This window comes from Aulostomus chinensis, chromosome 21 (assembly GCF_037954235.1).
Source record: "Aulostomus chinensis isolate RoL2024-O1b breed Wild chromosome 21, RoL_Achi_v1.0, whole genome shotgun sequence".
Lineage (NCBI taxonomy): Eukaryota > Metazoa > Chordata > Actinopteri > Syngnathiformes > Aulostomidae > Aulostomus > Aulostomus chinensis.
Genome location: NC_141340.1, coordinates 7,534,665 through 7,551,770, shown reverse-complemented (window position 1 = coordinate 7,551,770; position 17,106 = coordinate 7,534,665). Strand labels below are relative to the sequence as shown.

Below are 17,106 nucleotides of genomic sequence, written 5' to 3'. Positions count from 1 at the left end.
AAATTGTCCAGTTTGTGGGACCCAGCAAGAGAGATCGAATTATAGACAAATTGGTCAAGTAAAGCTGCAGCTATCTGGACATATTTAATTTAAGATAAATAGATTTACCTAAGGCCTTCAAGAGCTCTTCCCGCACTGCCGAGGTGAATTTTCTCACAAGACAGAGTGTTGTCACGACAGCGAACAGCAGGTTGTATGAAAGGACAATGTAGAAGTTTCCCAGCCAATTAAATCTCCCAAAATCTCCGAGTAGATCAAACCTGGTGATACCTGTGAAGGACAAACAAACAAATTATTAAGTGTGGACAATCAGCTGGGTTAGTACAGTGTAAGAAGGTCTGAGGTTAATGCTAGCTCAATATATATATAAGTGTTATCTTCTACAGTACAAAATGTGTCAGTAAATACCACACTTGTGAATTCCAGAGCTCTATATGTGTCTTAAAAATGGTGGTTGCAAACAAGAGGCTAAACTACACCACAGGAGTTTTGGCAGGCATTTAACATCATCACACTGTAAAGGTCGCTTTATCCATCGTGCCATTCATGGCCGAGTGTTAGCTTTTCATTTCAAGCAATTGCATTTATGCTTCAAAATTCAAAAATATGAAAGTGACTTTCATTTGAGAAGATTATCTTGCTCAAAAAAATGTTTAAGTCTCATAAACCTTTCTTTGCTACCACAAGATATTCTGGAAAGTCCTCCCTCTGTTAATAAGTCCCAATAAGAATGTGAGATTGCCACCATGGTTCTTTTTTCAAAAACAGAATGACCCCTAATGTATCCATCTTATATAATTACAATCTTTCTTGACAATTTCCTCAAAATGGAAATCAAGTACAAGTTGCTAGCACGGTTTAATACTTCCTTATGCACCATGAACTGGATGGCAGAGATTGACTTTTTAACCTTTACAAATTGCCTGACACAGCAATTTTTCAGAATGTTAGTTTATTTGATAGAAACAGAGACCATATCTAATAAGTCTTTCACAGCCCATATTATGCTTATTTTAATCACTTGACTACATCTGTAAGGAGCGTTCCCATTGGAATGGGGAATGGTGGGTGACCAAGTATAAACAACAAATGTGTTGCGCAGGTGGACTTCATGTCCCTCCCAGGACCTACAGACAGAAATGAAGAAATGGTGTTCTGGCGGTCTCTTTTTTAGTTCCAGACTGATGCTGCTAAACTAATTTCAAGCCATCTGTCACAGCTGGCTGCATGCTGTTTGGAAAGTTATAAACACTTCATTGTTTGCTTGCTTATCCATTTTGCTGCATCAGTGTTCCTGATGGGCTAGCGGTGCTATTCAACAGAAACCTTCAACCTTGTGCTGGACCAACAAGATGTAGCAATGCCCCAGTGCCTCGTTCCTTTGAAATTAAAAGCATGAGAGGGAATCAAAACAGTAAGGGCTGGGTTGTATTTCTTGGCATGTTCCAAGCAAACCAAATCACCCAAGATGTTTGACACTCATAATATAGCTACACGGGTTGTGTAATAATGATATTACTCTGCTGAATGAAAGAGTATGATGTGTACCCAGAAGGCCATTCTTCATTTCAGCCCAGAGCACCTCCAAATTTTTTCGGGAGTTATCAGATCTCAGTGTATCCTGAGTGTGTTCACACAGTAGCAAGAGTTGTGCACCTAAAACCAGGTCTGAAGCGAGCCTTAAAATTTAGGCTTTGTTCATTTCAGTTAACTTCAATTACAGTATTTCTTCCAACATATCCTGCTTACTTCTGGTCACTTGTCACCACGACAACTCCTTGCTGATAACCTCAGTCAGAATCACATGATTTTATTTGGACTGAACATCAATTTAAAAAAAAGTAAAATATTGCACTAAAAATATAATGTAGGTACACTGTAATAGTGATCTGTTGCACCTGTTTCCTTTAGCAAAAGTCTACAAAGTTAAGATAAAGTGGGCATTCCAATACAATTTTTGAGTTGTGTTTTACTTATACAATGTAGTTACAATATTAATTTCAAGAATGTTTTAAATAGCCTATGTCATTGCAGAAAAGCGAAAACAAAAATTTCAACATCCTATTTTTATGCTTTCAATCTAGTTTTGACTAGATTGAAAGCATAAAAATAGGATGTTGAAATTTTTGTATGATTTGTCAGATCAATGTTTTATCTGCGCCTCTCTAAATAATTTTTCACATTGAAATCCTATCACTCACATTTTTAGTGTAGTTTTTTATGCTGCAGCGTTTTCGTGTGTGCATTGTGCATCCACCTATGTTGTTGAATCTTAATGTCTGGACAATGCTGTGCCTTTGACTGTGGCTCTGGTTTTTGTTGTTCCGTGGCACGAAGGCTTTGCTCTGACTGCCTCATGATTAAATGTGCCAGGAGTGTGCCCGTCCACACCTTTATTGAAAAGCCAAAACACCCATGGGCACAAGTATGTAAACAAGGTGGGCACTGGGTGAGACGGTGACCCCTGTTTGATTTGGAAACTATTACTGACTCTTGCACTGCACCTCTTTGTCTCGGGTGGATGATGGGGCTCTTAGTCTGTCAAACAGCATTTGATAAGTTCAACCAGTCAGCAGTAAACAGTGTTTCCATCAGCAACCCCTAACAACCACTACCTGTGTGGGAACTGTCACGGCATCATGCCGACAGAATGTATCATATATTTTACGTCATGGTACAGTTGCCTATTCTCAGGCATATAACATGTTTCCTGCACAGACACGCATAACTACACCTCACATCAACACACAAAACCCTTTGTTGTCTCTTAACATCTCACTTCGTCACACTCAACTCTTTTTTTTTTTGGAGGTCTTTTCCCTTCAACTCTGTCTCAAGCATTTATTCCTTTTCATCTATTCAGCGTCACAAAGCAGAACCTGTTGATATTTAGTAAAGCTTCCAATGAGTCACTGTATGCTCGCTCTATCTCACTCTGTTGGTCTCTTTCTCCCCGTCTCTCTCTCACTCACTGACACACACACACACACACACACACAGTAGTACTATTTGAACAGCTGTGCTCTGCGCTCTGCATGTTTATTAGTGCCATTGTGATGGTGCAACTCCTGTCATTTTTATCCTTGGCCCCATCGCTCCTTTCTAGTTTATCATCTGTTTGTGGGAGGGCTGTCCTACAAAATCGTTACTTGGCGTATTTCTTCCCCAATATTTGATCAACATTCAAACCTCTAGTCAATATTGTATCACAGCATATCATGATAGAATTGCATCCTGTCCCATGAATGATATTGCAGCTTCCTTTTAGTCTGTTACAGTTCAGTGAGCGACATCAGAATTTAAATGCACTTCATTTTTCAAAAAATGACATTTTAATAATCAGAAAGGAATTTTGATTCATTTTGTCTGTTTACTTATAAATATAATGTGATATATATTAGTAGACCACCCACAGTGTTAAAGAGCAGGTTGTTTCTTCAGCCTTTATTATGAAACTTTCAGTACACTATGCAGAGTAATGCAATATTTCTAGTATCATATCGCACTATATACGTTATGTTATGTATCGTATTCTTGCCTACACTCAGATTAAGTTTTTGGTGGCTGAAATGAGAATTTTGAGTGATTTTATGCCTTTTTAGTAGGTTTTGTTCGATTAGTGAGACATTCCAGATCTTTAACACTTAACACTCATAAACAGGATGGATGTGAAAACCCTTGTACTCACCGAGAGTTCTTGACATGACTGGCAAGGCTGAACTCAGGACCAAGATCGACACACAGCAGCCAATGATCTATAAAATATAACAAAAAGATTAGTTGTCAACATTTGATTTTCAGGTTATTCAAGTGAGAAAAATATGAAGTGCTAGAGAGAAAGAAAAAGCATTATTTGCACAATAGATTTCAATGGTGATGTGCACGTGCACACAGTACACACACACACACACACCACTTGATGCTAAATTGGTTCCACATATTGTACAGTTGGTGCCTCTGAAGTTGCTCATTAGCAGCTTCTCTGAATTGTCTGAAGCGTCATGACTAGCTAACAAGCTTCACCACCCAAACTCATTACCAAGTGAATTGGTGAAGCTATGGGCCAAACAGAGCACACATGCGCACCCCCCCCCCCCCCCCCCCCTCAAATGCCTTCTGATGTACAAGAAAAGAGCTTGCACTTTGCCAGTGTTTGAGCAACCCACAAACAAATATTGGACAGATCAACTAAAGCCATTGAAGAGCCCTGAAGAAAACATTAGTGAGCAGTAGGAGTTCAGACAAGGGAGGAGCACACCAAAGAGGAGGGGAAACATCAGGAAATAAATGAAACCCAGGGGGTCCCAAACACATCAGCACCTTAGGAACATTCTCAGCACCCTTGCCCCCACTTCACCCATCTTTACCGTTGTCATGGTTGTATCATCCTTCCTGGGAGTGAGTCCCTCAAAGACGCGCAGGCTATAGAAGCCGAGGACAGAGGACACCATCAAATAGCTGTTCAGCAAATCAGTCAAGGGCCAAAACCACTTGCAGAGAAGCTTCATTGAGTTGTCTTTTAAAGTGTCCCCAAATCTGCACCTTTTCAACTTTGATAAAAGGTGATGAAACGGCGCAACATGTCTTCCGGAAGGTGTCTTGCTGAACTATGGCCTGGGTAAACAACGCTTGTCATGGAGCATGCTACTCCAACCACAAACAAAGGAAAGGATACAACATGAGGATGATCTCCAGCGCCGCCTGGGCCACGCCAAATGTGGACAGCGAGGTGTTCCCAATGCCCCGGTCCTGGATGATGAGACACAGAGAACTGGGTTATTCAATGTCATCATAAACCAATCTTATATTAACACATCAGAAATTAAAAAAAGGAATTGGGATAAGACAGCACTGCAGGCAGTTGCACACACACGCAATTACAGAAATCCTGCACAGTAAGTTGCTGTGCATGGAGAATTTCCCCACTTGAGAAAGACAGAATCAAACTGGCTAAGTAATGAAAGGAACAAGATGAAAGAGGCTCTTTTCAAATCACTGTCGATCATACAATATGTGAACAGGTGTTCAAACAAAAACGGCACATTGCTCACGGTAAGGAGAGTGTACAAGCTGAACGCATGCCAAAAACATAAAAACAACAAAACAAATACTTCAGCAAACACACTCGACATACCCCCACATCCCCTCCAACCCCAAAACCCCTTGGGCCCTTTTGAAAGGGGAGCAGGAAAAAGATCTCATACATCTACATACTCTGTACATACCAAGCATCTGTGTTGTCAAATGATAAATATTTGCTTTTGTCTGAATTGGCAGCAGGTTTGATCTTTTGGAGGATTGGATTGGATGGATTGCTATACATGTAGGACTGCTAACTTTGAACGTGCACAAGTTATACTTGAAAATATTTCCTAATTTACGAACCCATATAGTGTCACAAGAAACCAGGAAATGAGTTAGCATGGTTCGTCTCATACAGTGTATGTGTTTGAAAAACTGCAGTTGCTAGTTGGGGTGAAGTTGTACATTCATGCTGTAGTTCATCCCAACATGTCTATGCTGACCTGCAAAGAGAACATCCTATTTGATTATTTATAATAAGTGATTCAGATTCCACAAAGAAAATAATCAAGTTGTGTTCACTTGCGTCTAGATGTCATAAACTTTTTTTTCACTACAGAGCTTATTTTTGGCCATAATCCAAAATCAGATGTAAAAATTGGCTTTTATCGAGGGAAGTAATGGCGATGCTTACTTCCTGGTTGCCCTACAAAAATACCTCAACCCTGCAGTAATCTATTGACCATTAGGTCAAAGTTTGACTCTATCATGAATGTTTTTACTGTATTTTATTTCTTTCTAACGCACCTCAAGTGTCATTATCCTGATTTGTTTTGTTAAAGGGCTAAAGAAAAAAGGAAAGCCTGGCAGGTCGTTTCATGCCTTTTTATGCAACTGTCATCCTGGGAGCTTACTGCAGAGCCATGGTGCAGTGCTCTTTCTCTCTTACACAGAATTAGCAGACAGCATCTGATGTCATTTATTAATGGAGGGAGGGCGGGCACGCATTAAGGCTGTGTGTGTGTGTGTGTGTGTGTGTGTGTGTGTGTGTGTGTGTGTGTGTGTGTGTGTGTGTGTGTGTGTGTGCGTGCGCGCGCGCAGACTTGCATATGCGTGTATGCGCAGGCTTAGGACAGCTACCTTTCACAGTATGCCTCCTTTCAACTCTTTTCATTCCAGTAGCAGGAAGGGTGATGGTGTGTGTTTGTGTGTGCAAGCACGTGTGTGTCAGAGAGAGAGGGGGTCAGCAGGGGGGTGATGGAGGGGGCTGATGGGGGTGGTAAATTTGTCTGTGCTGCTTGTAGTAGTTCAGTCATCAGACATACTGCATGTGTTGCTTGTAAGACACTTGGCAACACTTTGCAATACCTGTGTCCCAAGTGTGTGTGTGTGTGTGTGTGTGTGTGTCTCTCTCTCTCTCTCACACACACGCACACACACAAACAGTCTGTCAACTGTTGGTTTCAGACAAAAGAAGGTGCATACAGTACAAAAATATTAACCAAGACACATCTTTAACATCTCTTTTTCTTCCACCTTTTACAGTGAACTCTTTCGCCCTTCCTCCCTCACTTATCCACCTGGCAACCAGATAATTTCAGCTATATTTAATGTGTAGGAGGAAGACACCGTTAATAATATATACTCTAAAGAGGTGCTTTGAACTTTAGGTAGAGTTCTGGAAGTGCTTGTACATGATGCAAATCACCTGACAGCTTTTCTATCCTCAAGTCTCACATACAGTAGATGCTCTCCATGTGATGGAACACTTTTCTACATAGTCTTTAGTCACAATGTACCACCTCAGAAGCATTTACTCTTAAATTTCACTTGCTAACTTTTAAACTAATGTTCAAGACACAGCAAACCTCCTCATTTACCCCAAAATCTCAACAAAAGTCACAAAAGCAACTAATAACATACATAAAGTTGCATTCAAAACTGACCTGAGTGCAGCTGCGTAAGTTTATAACAGAACATAAACTTTTCTCAAGTTATGCAAGATATTATTAGCTCTGTATCTGCGGACATTTATATATTTTTTTAATTACTTATATTTATACAGATAATATCTGGAAATATCGCCTGTTGGTCATATCAGGTGTAAAATAACGGGATATTGGCAAAAACTCCATGATTGCTCATCCCTACTTTACTATTTATTAAGTACGACTTTTAATATTCTTCCAAAAATGTTTTATTCATCACCCTGTAAGAAATTAGATCTAAATTAATTAAGCCTAGCTAATTTAAAAGTTATATACTGTACATCCTATTTTCATTAAAATAATTCATTCATTTATCCCTCTTCGTCAATATGTGTAATTTAGAAATGGGAGAGATTCCAGAGGCACATTTAGAGTGTTTTCTTTGATCCCGCCTATACTGAGGCCGGACCATCACTCATTTAAACGATAGAAGCTATCTATTCCTGTGGCCACAGTAGTTCTGGTATTTAATTCTACTTTATCTTGCCATAAAAATGCCAACATCATTTTAACTTCTTAACTGTCGAGCTGCAGACATTTATTGGAAAAGAGTGCTACGACAGTGGTCCCAGGCGTACATTTACTCTTACTCTGAGACCTTTTTGACAAATTACTCCTTATTTCAGTAATCAGTATCACATAATTAACCTTAAGTAATTGCAGAGTGACATGTTTAATGACAACTTCTGATACCTCATACCCAGAATTAAAGCTTTCCATCTACTCAGGGTTCAGTGTGAAGGGTTTGTTATTCCCACTTGCTTGTCTGGGCAAGTGGATCAGAAATCTACTTATCCAAAGTAAAATTTTACTTCCTCCTGCACAATAATTTTATTAGTGGGTTGTCAAACAAACAACAAAACATAAAATTCTCAAGCTGTTATTTAATTTAAGGGAGAGAATGAAAACAATTATTCTTGCATTCATAAATGTGACAATCCTTCCTCCTTCTCCCCACATATGAACTGTTTGACAGCCAGCCAGCACCATCAAGATTCAGCTGATCATTGAGTTTGAGACTTTTATTCTGTCCTACAAGTTTTTTATATTGTAGCTTTAAATGTTGTAAAGATCAGAGTATTTCATCATTCAAAATTGTTATTTCATAGCAAGTGCCATGCAAAACTCTAGTGATATTGATGCAGGCAGTCTTTTGAAGGAAACAGCTTTGCTACTATAACTAGTCCACTAGCATTCAATATGCTAAGCTATCTAGCAGTTCGCTGCTCTGGGTCTTGGCTTCCTGCTGCACACACAGAGGAGAGGAGGATATCTATCTTTTTGTCTGGCTCTGGGGTGGATGGACAATTGAATTATTTCTCAAAATACTGTTATATTCCTGTAAGAACACTAAAAACAGCCCAAAACCCCAAAAGTGACCACAGCATGACAAAAAATAATTTTCATCTTCATTTTATCAACTACACTGAGCAAATGAGTTTCTTGTTTCCACGCCCAACACGGAAATGTACTTGTGTACCTGGTAATCAGTCAATACCTATTATCGAGCGCTGCAACTGTAGATATACTATGTGTCAGATTATTTGATATGAATTTGATATCAATCATTGTTTTGACTTTCAAATAAGCGAGGCTACTCGCGGAACTCAGGGTCATCGTGAGAGATCATCTGTGCTCTGTAATTCTCTATATGTGTTTAGTGAAGGTCAACTTTAGTGAGGTGAAAATTGCAGTGCACTTGTAGCTGATTGTCCATTTCACAAAATACAGTGTCAAATGTGGTGGCTACTAAAGAGAAGGGCCTGCTGTAAGGACTTTATTGGATCCTCTTAGTGCTTGTTCATCAAGCTGTAAAGCGGCGTCCTCTGATAGAGGCCAGCTCCAGCCCCCACCCCCACCCCCCCACTCTCTCCTGTTGTTTCTTCATCTCCATCCACCTGCTCTTCCTCTTCATCTCGCTATCCCACCTCCATCCTCTACTCTGTAAAGCTGAGTGGGGCGCTGCTCAGTATGCTAAGGAGGGATGCATAGTTGGAAGGGAAGACAAACATTGACAGGGCAATTCCATTGTGTTCTTCCCCCCACAACAATCAATGCTCCGGGGCCTCATTTGACTTTCCCACAGTCTGAGTCCCACTGCTCTGACACTCCAATCCTCACGGTAGCCACTCTCTCTGCTTCTTTATATCATTTTGCCTCCTCTGTCTCATCGTCTCCCTCCCACTGTACGGGTAACTGCGAGGGCATTTCTACACTGGAGGAGTAGATTCCGCTTGGTATTGTAGGGTGTAAGATCAGAGGTGTGGCATTTATCCAACTCAACAAACGCGTAAACCATTTAGTGGGGCCACACTGTCAGGGAGGACAGCTTCAAGCTGCATGACAAGTGTAATTTGGGGGATTTTCTGTGACGTGTCATGCCAAAGAAAACATCTCTGCTCAATAAAATAATTGGAATGTCGAGAACAGCTCTGTCAGTTGCCGCGAGACGTAAAATGAAATGAGGGAGAAATAGGATATGTTATGTTGCCCCCACTCAGACAAGAATGCAACCACAAACCCACACGCACACACACACGCACCACTGTCACTGCAGATGAGATGAGATAAGGAGGGCTTAAAACACATTGCATGTTAGGCGAAGATGAGAATCTCTGAGAGCCATTCCACACTCAGTCTGCCTCACAGCGAGAGCCCTCCGCCTGGCTCTGTCTCCCTTAGCAGAGAGTAGGAGAGGCAGCGTATTCATCCACTGTGGACTTGAGACGTTGAGCTAGCTCATTGACTCTGCACACTGCTGTGAAATGACTTTCAATGAGCTTCCAAAACAAAACCCAGAAGCACAGGGTTGGGGCCTGATTAACATCTGGCCGGGGCTTTTCTTCTAACATGCACCTGAGCATATCCGGAATTTGATTTATGTCTCAGCCGGGAACATGGCAGGTCTGATAGGCAAGCTTTTCTGCAGTTTACATTCTGGGAGTGTGTGTGTGTGTGTGTGTGTGTGTGTGTGTGTGTGTGTGTGTGTGTGTGTGTGTGTGTTAGAGAGAGAGAGAGAGAGACACTAAGGGAGGCTAAAAAAAGTTAAACAGAAGGCTTACTGTGGATCCCTTGGGCATGGCAGTCTCATCCACTAGAAGGTAGAGGATATTCAGTACAACCATAAGAACTGAAATTGTCTGTAGGTAGAGAGGAAGATAACATTTTGTTTATACCTGGTATAATTATAAAAAGATTTATTTAATATAATCAATTTGCAAGCTCTTTGTTAATCTGTGTGAACGGAAATGAATACTGTTAATGCACATTTGGTGCGTCTCACACAGACTTATCTGACTACTCCCACACTATAATCTATTGAAAATCACAGTTATTGCAGGTGTCTATTAAGGATCGTCTTAAACAGCTATTAAACAAAAGTAGTTTCCCCACCCAAACTCTGGGAAAACTGGATGGAGTCTGGGTTTGAGGTGCAGGGTGTTAGGCCCGGTGGCCACCAGCCAGGCCGTACACGCCATGAGCAAACAGCGTGGGCTTAATCATAGGTCACTCACCGTTCCTGCGAGTAGGATCAGCATCACTATGGGATACAACAAGTTCTTCTCCCAACCTGATGCTTTCTTCCGTCTCTCTGAAAGGAAATTGGAGTTATTTTTTATGTATTCTATGTACAACCAAGGCTTTATAATGGAACATTACATCAGAGGCTCTGCTGTAGGTTACTCTTTGCTGTAAAAACTACAGATAAATTGTGTTGAGCGTTAAATACCCCCGCAGAATGACTCGTGCCACTGTTGTAAATTCAACTTTTAAGTGTGATCATATTTTCAGCTGAATGATTACATCATTAATCCACTTTCAAGTTCGCAGAGGGCTACCCAGTAGAAGTCTGCAGCCCAATCTGTTGTTACTGGTTCCGCTGTAAAACAGAGGGTAAATCCTAGCATCATACAGCTGCCACAGAATTCCTCATTTTACTCTTGGAATTTGATCCATTTGGTTTATTAATATTTGGGAAGTTTTTAAAAGCTGCACAATTAAATTATGTATCCACATTCAAGTTAGCATGTGGGCTAACTGGAAGTAGTGTGCGCCACTGACAGCACGGGAAATACGCCGTCTATACAAACAGCATCAAATGTGTAATGCAGAGATTTAACTGAAGGTGATGAGAATAATCTGCATAGTGCTGATTTACAAGAGACATTCATTGATTTGAAATGATGTACTCTAGCTTTAATTCCTATTTGCAGTAATGAGGTTAACTCCATTTTACACACCACTTTCCACCTGTGGATAATTAATGAGTTCATCAAAGACGACTAGTGAAACCTCAAGCCCTCCAGCTTTATTTACAGGGTTTGTACAGCTTGGTCTGGTAAAACATATCAGGAGTGTGTGTGCCAAACACAGTCTCACCTCTCATTTCAACCACTCGCCTCAAGGTGATACAGTTTTCATAACCTTCAGAAATTATCTTCTTCCTCTTTAATTAGCCACACTCATCATTGACTTAATTAGTGGAAACTATAATAAATCCTGGATAAAAAGAAATACAGCTAAATTAATTTGGTGATTTACAATTTGGTCTGAATGTTTGTGTGCATGTGGTGGGCAACTAATGTGTCCCATTCTTCCAAGCCAGATGAAACATTTTTCCATCTTTTATTTCAATGGCTCATCTGTCATGTTTGTACTGTGTCTGAACTGATAGACCACATGCACTACATCCTCCCTTATGGACATCCACAGTCCCCTTAAACCATTTGGTCCTCACCATATTGACTTTCTTTCTCCATTTCCAACCTTGTTAGTCCTTATTCCCAAAGTGCACCCACCCTGCCTGCCTGAGAAGTTTGCCAAATGCACTTTATATGCACCATCCTTCTAAATTAATGACATCACTAAAAGGCTTGCTACAATATAAAGTTTGCATCTTGTCCAATATCCTAAGTGCCTATGTGCTCTCTCTCCCCCCACCCTGCTCCCCAAAAGACTCAGGCCTCATTTATAATATCCTAAAATGAATGGAAAATTATCAGGCAGTTCTGGTCCACATCCAAATTAAGAAATAAAGGCAGACAGGGAGAAAGCGACTGCCTGTCAGCAATATGAGAAAAAACAAACTTGCATGTGTAAGTGTGTGTATCTATCTATATCTATCTCTCTCTCTAAATAAATATACACACACACACACACACACACACACAGATATTCAATTCAAGGAGTTAAGACAAAAAGTAGAAGTTCCATCATGTAATAAGAATATTTACCCAATTTATTTCTCTGATTTCTGATACTGTCCAATTCTTTGTTGAGCTGGTGAGTGAAGCTTCCTCGAGTATATGTGTAGGTGGAGGATCCTGTGGAAATAAACAGTGAAATGAATACAGGTTGTCTAACCGTTAACACAATATAGCAATGTTAAAACTGGCCATAAATGACGGAAAATCTTTTCAAAAACGTTGTACAGGAGGAAAAACACCCAATCGGATCAACTGAATGATTGATAATAGATTTATTATTCAATAGCCAAATTCTTTATACTGATGAAACAAACGTCATACTGGTGTATGATATCCAAGGTCTGAAATTCACGCTCCTGCTCAGCAGTCAAATATTTGGTCGATAAAATTTTTTTCCCAGCAGCCCAAAAAAAATGAAGAAGTTTTTGGGTAAGAGGTTAGGTCAAACAGCTGTAGTTTCAGATTCAGAAAACTTTATTTATCCCTGTTGGGCCAATTAAAAGAGCAGAGAGCAGTAAAGTTGGTTACACAACAACAACACAACAACATACATAGAGTAAGGAAGTGCAAGGAAGTCTATAACTCCCAGGGTTAGCAGCAGTTGCTTTGTAAAGTGCATGATAGAGGTAGTAAGTAGTTTGACTTGTTTGTTCCCCATAATCAAATATAAATTTTCACATTCAAACTCACTTTATATATTTGTTGGCAGCCCTGATGTTCCTTTTTTGTCTGATATGCACATCTAACGGGCCATTTAATGTACTTTCCTGACATTTGTCTGTTATTAAATACATCCAGTCAGGAGAAGAATTAGTCCGAATGCTCTTAAGGTCTTAACTTTTTGTGTTTGTCTGATCCATACGGTATTTGATATATCTTTGGTAAGCAACAACAAACAAGTAATCCTGTTCAGAACATAACAATGTGATCTCAAACAAGTAAAAATAATCTCTCATGTCTGTGGCTGTCTAGTACATGCCACAACTAGTTGATTGGACTGGAGAAGACAGCAAGGGATTCTCCAGGAAAACCACAAGGCCAGCTCATTTAAGGCTAATTCATCTATTTTACTCTGTTTTGCTTCCAGCTTGAGGTACTAGCGTAGAGGCCCTTCGAGTCAAAGTGGAAGAGTATCCATTTGCATCCCCTGGGGTGACTGGCAGATCAAGCCCAATTAGTTCAGTGTTACACCGTTACTAGAGTGCAATAAAAATACCATCTTTCATCTAGGTTACAGGAGTGAAGGACCAATCACTTTGATCAAACCTTTTTCTTCCCTCTGTTATTATGACACACCCTGTCTGGATGGGTTTAAGTAGGTAAAAGAGGGAAATACACGAGGAGAGAGTGAGAGAGAGTGCTAACAGTCTTGTCTGTGCTGTCGCAGATACCTGTCCCAGATCTAAGCAGGGGAAAGTTTGAACCCTTCCAGCAAACGCAGTCACAACACAACAGGAAATGTCATGGACAGTTCAACAGCTCTTTTTCTCTCGAGACGAACTGAATACTCGCCCTCGGGGCAGCCAAATCTTCGCCGCCTCAAGTGAACTAATCTATCACCGAAGTGCAGAACATATCCCAACATGGCCTTAGTCACCTGTCAACCAGGACAGATAAATCACGGATCAAACAAATGAAAATGAAAGCTAGAGGGATCTCACTTAAAACAAAGAACAATATCATCTCTTGTTCCAAAGAGAAATGGAAAATTGGGAGAATTTAAACTGCGGTATGTGTACAATGACATCACTCCAGACTGAAGTTAAATATATCCTCCTTCTCCTTCTGCTGGCAGCATCAAGTAAAAGACTGAGTTACAGCGAGGCAGAGATGCTGAGTGAGGCTTCTGGCAGCCAGGAAGGCCCAGAGTAATTCAACGTATCCTCTCCAACCTTCAACACAGTCGAAAAATTACGTCACCCACAAATATGCTAAACACCATGCTGAGACGACAGAGGCACTGGCAAGGTCATTGTGCCGCATAGCATCTGGACAGCAGCTCTGTTGCTCTGTTATCTGCAGATCAGGGTCTTGAGAGGGCAGTGTGGACAAATGTGCATCTCATTGTTGGTGCTGCAGTATTTTCTAGATTCCTCTATGCTAATTACCTGTTGAAAACTCATATCCAAAATGGACATTAGATCATTAACAACTCCCCTTTGCACCTAAATTATTTGAGGGTCAAGAGGCGATAGTCACTCTAGCCAAACAGTGATGTCTGAGCTCCTCACCTCAGACTTAATAGGCCACATGCCTTGCTGTTATTGCAACATAGATTTGTCTGGTATCCCTGAGTCTGTATGATGTATGGATTATGCCCCCTAGGGTTCAAGGCCAGGAAATTCATCCCTTTACTGATGGATAAAAGTAATTATCCTGGCGCTGGAGGCTAATTTTTGGTGTTCTTTTGCCATCTAGTCTTGTGGAACATTACAGAGAAGTCAATAACCTGTAATCTTGTTTCTTCTAGCATTTTGTCTGAGGTCTCTCCGAAATCAACATCAAATGTTAAATTTTTCAAGAATAACGTTTCATCGTGGGAGTCACTGGTTTGAATCCCCGTGCATCCAGGTTAGGCATCCTTACAGACACAATCGGCCGTGTCTTACGACAGCAAGCCAATTTGTGTCTGGGCCCCTGCAGTAGCGCCTCCAATGGTCGGTTGAGGTCGAAATAATCGGGGGGGGGGGGTGCTTTGTCCCAACTAAACTTCTCACTGTCAAATGATTAGAAGAGGCTGGTGACACGATATGTAACGAAGGAAGCATGTGGTAGTCCGTGGAGATCAGATGTTCCTGTAAGAATGAATGGATACTTGAGCTATGTGCAAACGAGGCGTAAACCTTGCCTCCCTACTCAGGGAATGAATACTCACACAAGTTAATTATCACATTTTTTGCCAGTGAATTTACTTTAATGGCCTCATGAGTTGTTCGACTAAATGCTTCTACACATTTTACATATATAATTGATATAACTTAATGTATCATTTTCTAATCTTAAATTACTTTAAAAACAATAACGTGGACGGGCCACCTTTATGTTGAAATTGTTCTTGTAAGTTAAATGTGAGCAGCTTATCTAATCGTTCTCGGTTCATGTTCACTTATGAAATGAATCATTCCCATGACGAGGAAATAAGTCACACCTGGCCCATTAGCCAATTTAAACCATAAACGACTGATCTGCAACATTAAAAACATCATTTAATCTCATTCCCATTACGAAAGGGCAATTGCATGTGTAGGGGAGGAAAACAAAAGGCCAGACATATAAATAAACATAAATCCATCAACTGATGTGACTCAACAGTCCACATCTATAAACACAAACAAGGTAAGAGGCTGGGGATCGGCTGGTGAACAGATGCAGGTGAAGTAAGACGACGACATTGCTCGCCTCTGGAGTGTGTCCTGTGAACTGTTCCTGAACTGCCTTCCAGTCAGGACTTTGAGCAGATCAAAGGAGCTCTGCGCTGGCCTTCCGTTTCACCAATGTGTGAGCATGTTATACACAGTATGTGCATGAAAACACTTGTGTGATAAGGCTGCAGTGATTAACATCCTCCTTATCCTTAATTCCCAATTTAACAAACATGAATTGCAGTTTGGCCTCAGTGCACTCATGGAGATGTTGACCACTGTTATTTTTTTTGCCTTGTCAAGACTTGAAAAGATCAAAAAGACTTGGGAATGATAAAGAACAGATTACAATTATTTTATCATTTAGTTCAAAGCAGGGCGATGTGGAACGAGCCCTAAGGAACCACACGCTTAGGTGGCACTCTATGGAGGTGGCCGGTGTAGCGTTCTAAAACATGCACTATCAAGCAGTAATCTCCCTTACCTCCCTGGTTTGAAAAGACGCTCGTCCTCTTCATTTACTCGCATCTGTACACTTGGTTTGCGTGCTTGAGTTAATATTAAAGTAGGTTTTGGAACCCGGCCCAAATACTTCCTGCTTTTTGAGGTTATTTAACAAGGAATTCACAAACATGAAAGACATGAAAAGGAAATGCAGGTTAAGAAAATAACTCCTTTCCGAATTCCCCAAACTCAACTTGGGACTTTCACTTAGTCCAGAGGACAGAGCAAGGCACTGGGTCGCTTTTCATTTCTCACTGAAAAGTCCATGCTCTTTAATGTCTGCAGCACCAAGCCAAAAGTTCTTGTAAAAAATTTAATTTCCATCCCATTACCCAGACTACCTTTCTAGGCCTGACATTAAATGGGGCAATCATTTCGCCAGGAGTGACAGTGGCACGGGAGTGTCTTAAATGAAGCCTTAAAAACTTCCTAAACATAAAATATGGTTCTTGCCACGGTGACTGCTATGCCCTTTAGCAGAGAGTTATTAGTGGGACAGCAGTAGAGAAAGACCGATGTCAAGTTTGAGTGGATTTTTTTTTTCTTGCTTAAGCCCGTGACTGTCTGTGTGTGCGCCTGGCTGAATTTTCAATGCTAATTGATTCCAGTGTGGCTCGCTCCATCACACCCAATAGGGCAGTCAACCCCTCCTCTATAATGTGCCAACACGTCTCCCGCAGACATACCGTTTAATCTCCTCTGAAGGGCTTCCTCCTGCAAATGGATGCAGTAAATCTGCTCATCCAGGTCCTCCAGGATCTGAAGGGGAGGGAGGAGAGGGGGAAGAGATGAAATGGGTTATAATTAGGCCCAAAGTGGGACTGGAGAGATGGCAGATGGGAGGATGAGTTGGTGATGTATTTGTAGTCCTTTGTTGGGGATGTAAATGGCCGACAGAGACTTTTTTTTTTTTTCAGAATAGAGAAGCAAAGCAGCTTTAAGTTTGAGCAGATCTGTTAAAGTTCAGCTCAGAGTTTTAAAGAAACCTGAAGTTGTAGAAGTTTGATCTAAATTTATTTACAA

The 17,106-nt window shown here is 40.8% G+C and overlaps 2 protein-coding genes across 10 annotated transcripts in view; one reads left to right on the top strand and one right to left on the bottom strand.

Moving 5' to 3' along the window:
* The window catches only part of lmbr1 (limb development membrane protein 1), a 36,211-nt gene that overhangs the window by 2,779 nt on the left and 16,326 nt on the right, over positions 1-17,106 (bottom strand). The window contains exons 9-16 of the mRNA XM_086192236.1: positions 16,770-16,842; positions 12,245-12,334; positions 10,526-10,602; positions 10,073-10,150; positions 4,676-4,749; positions 4,368-4,458; positions 3,689-3,755; positions 109-270 (exon numbers count right to left, since the gene is read on the bottom strand). Of these exons, the coding sequence (XP_086048362.1) occupies positions 109-270; positions 3,689-3,755; positions 4,368-4,458; positions 4,676-4,749; positions 10,073-10,150; positions 10,526-10,602; positions 12,245-12,334; positions 16,770-16,842 (712 nt within the window). The remainder of the gene's footprint in view (positions 1-108; positions 271-3,688; positions 3,756-4,367; positions 4,459-4,675; positions 4,750-10,072; positions 10,151-10,525; positions 10,603-12,244; positions 12,335-16,769; positions 16,843-17,106) is intronic.
* Positions 1-17,106, top strand: part of rnf32 (ring finger protein 32) — a 70,788-nt gene that overhangs the window by 42,867 nt on the left and 10,815 nt on the right. The window lies entirely within an intron of this gene.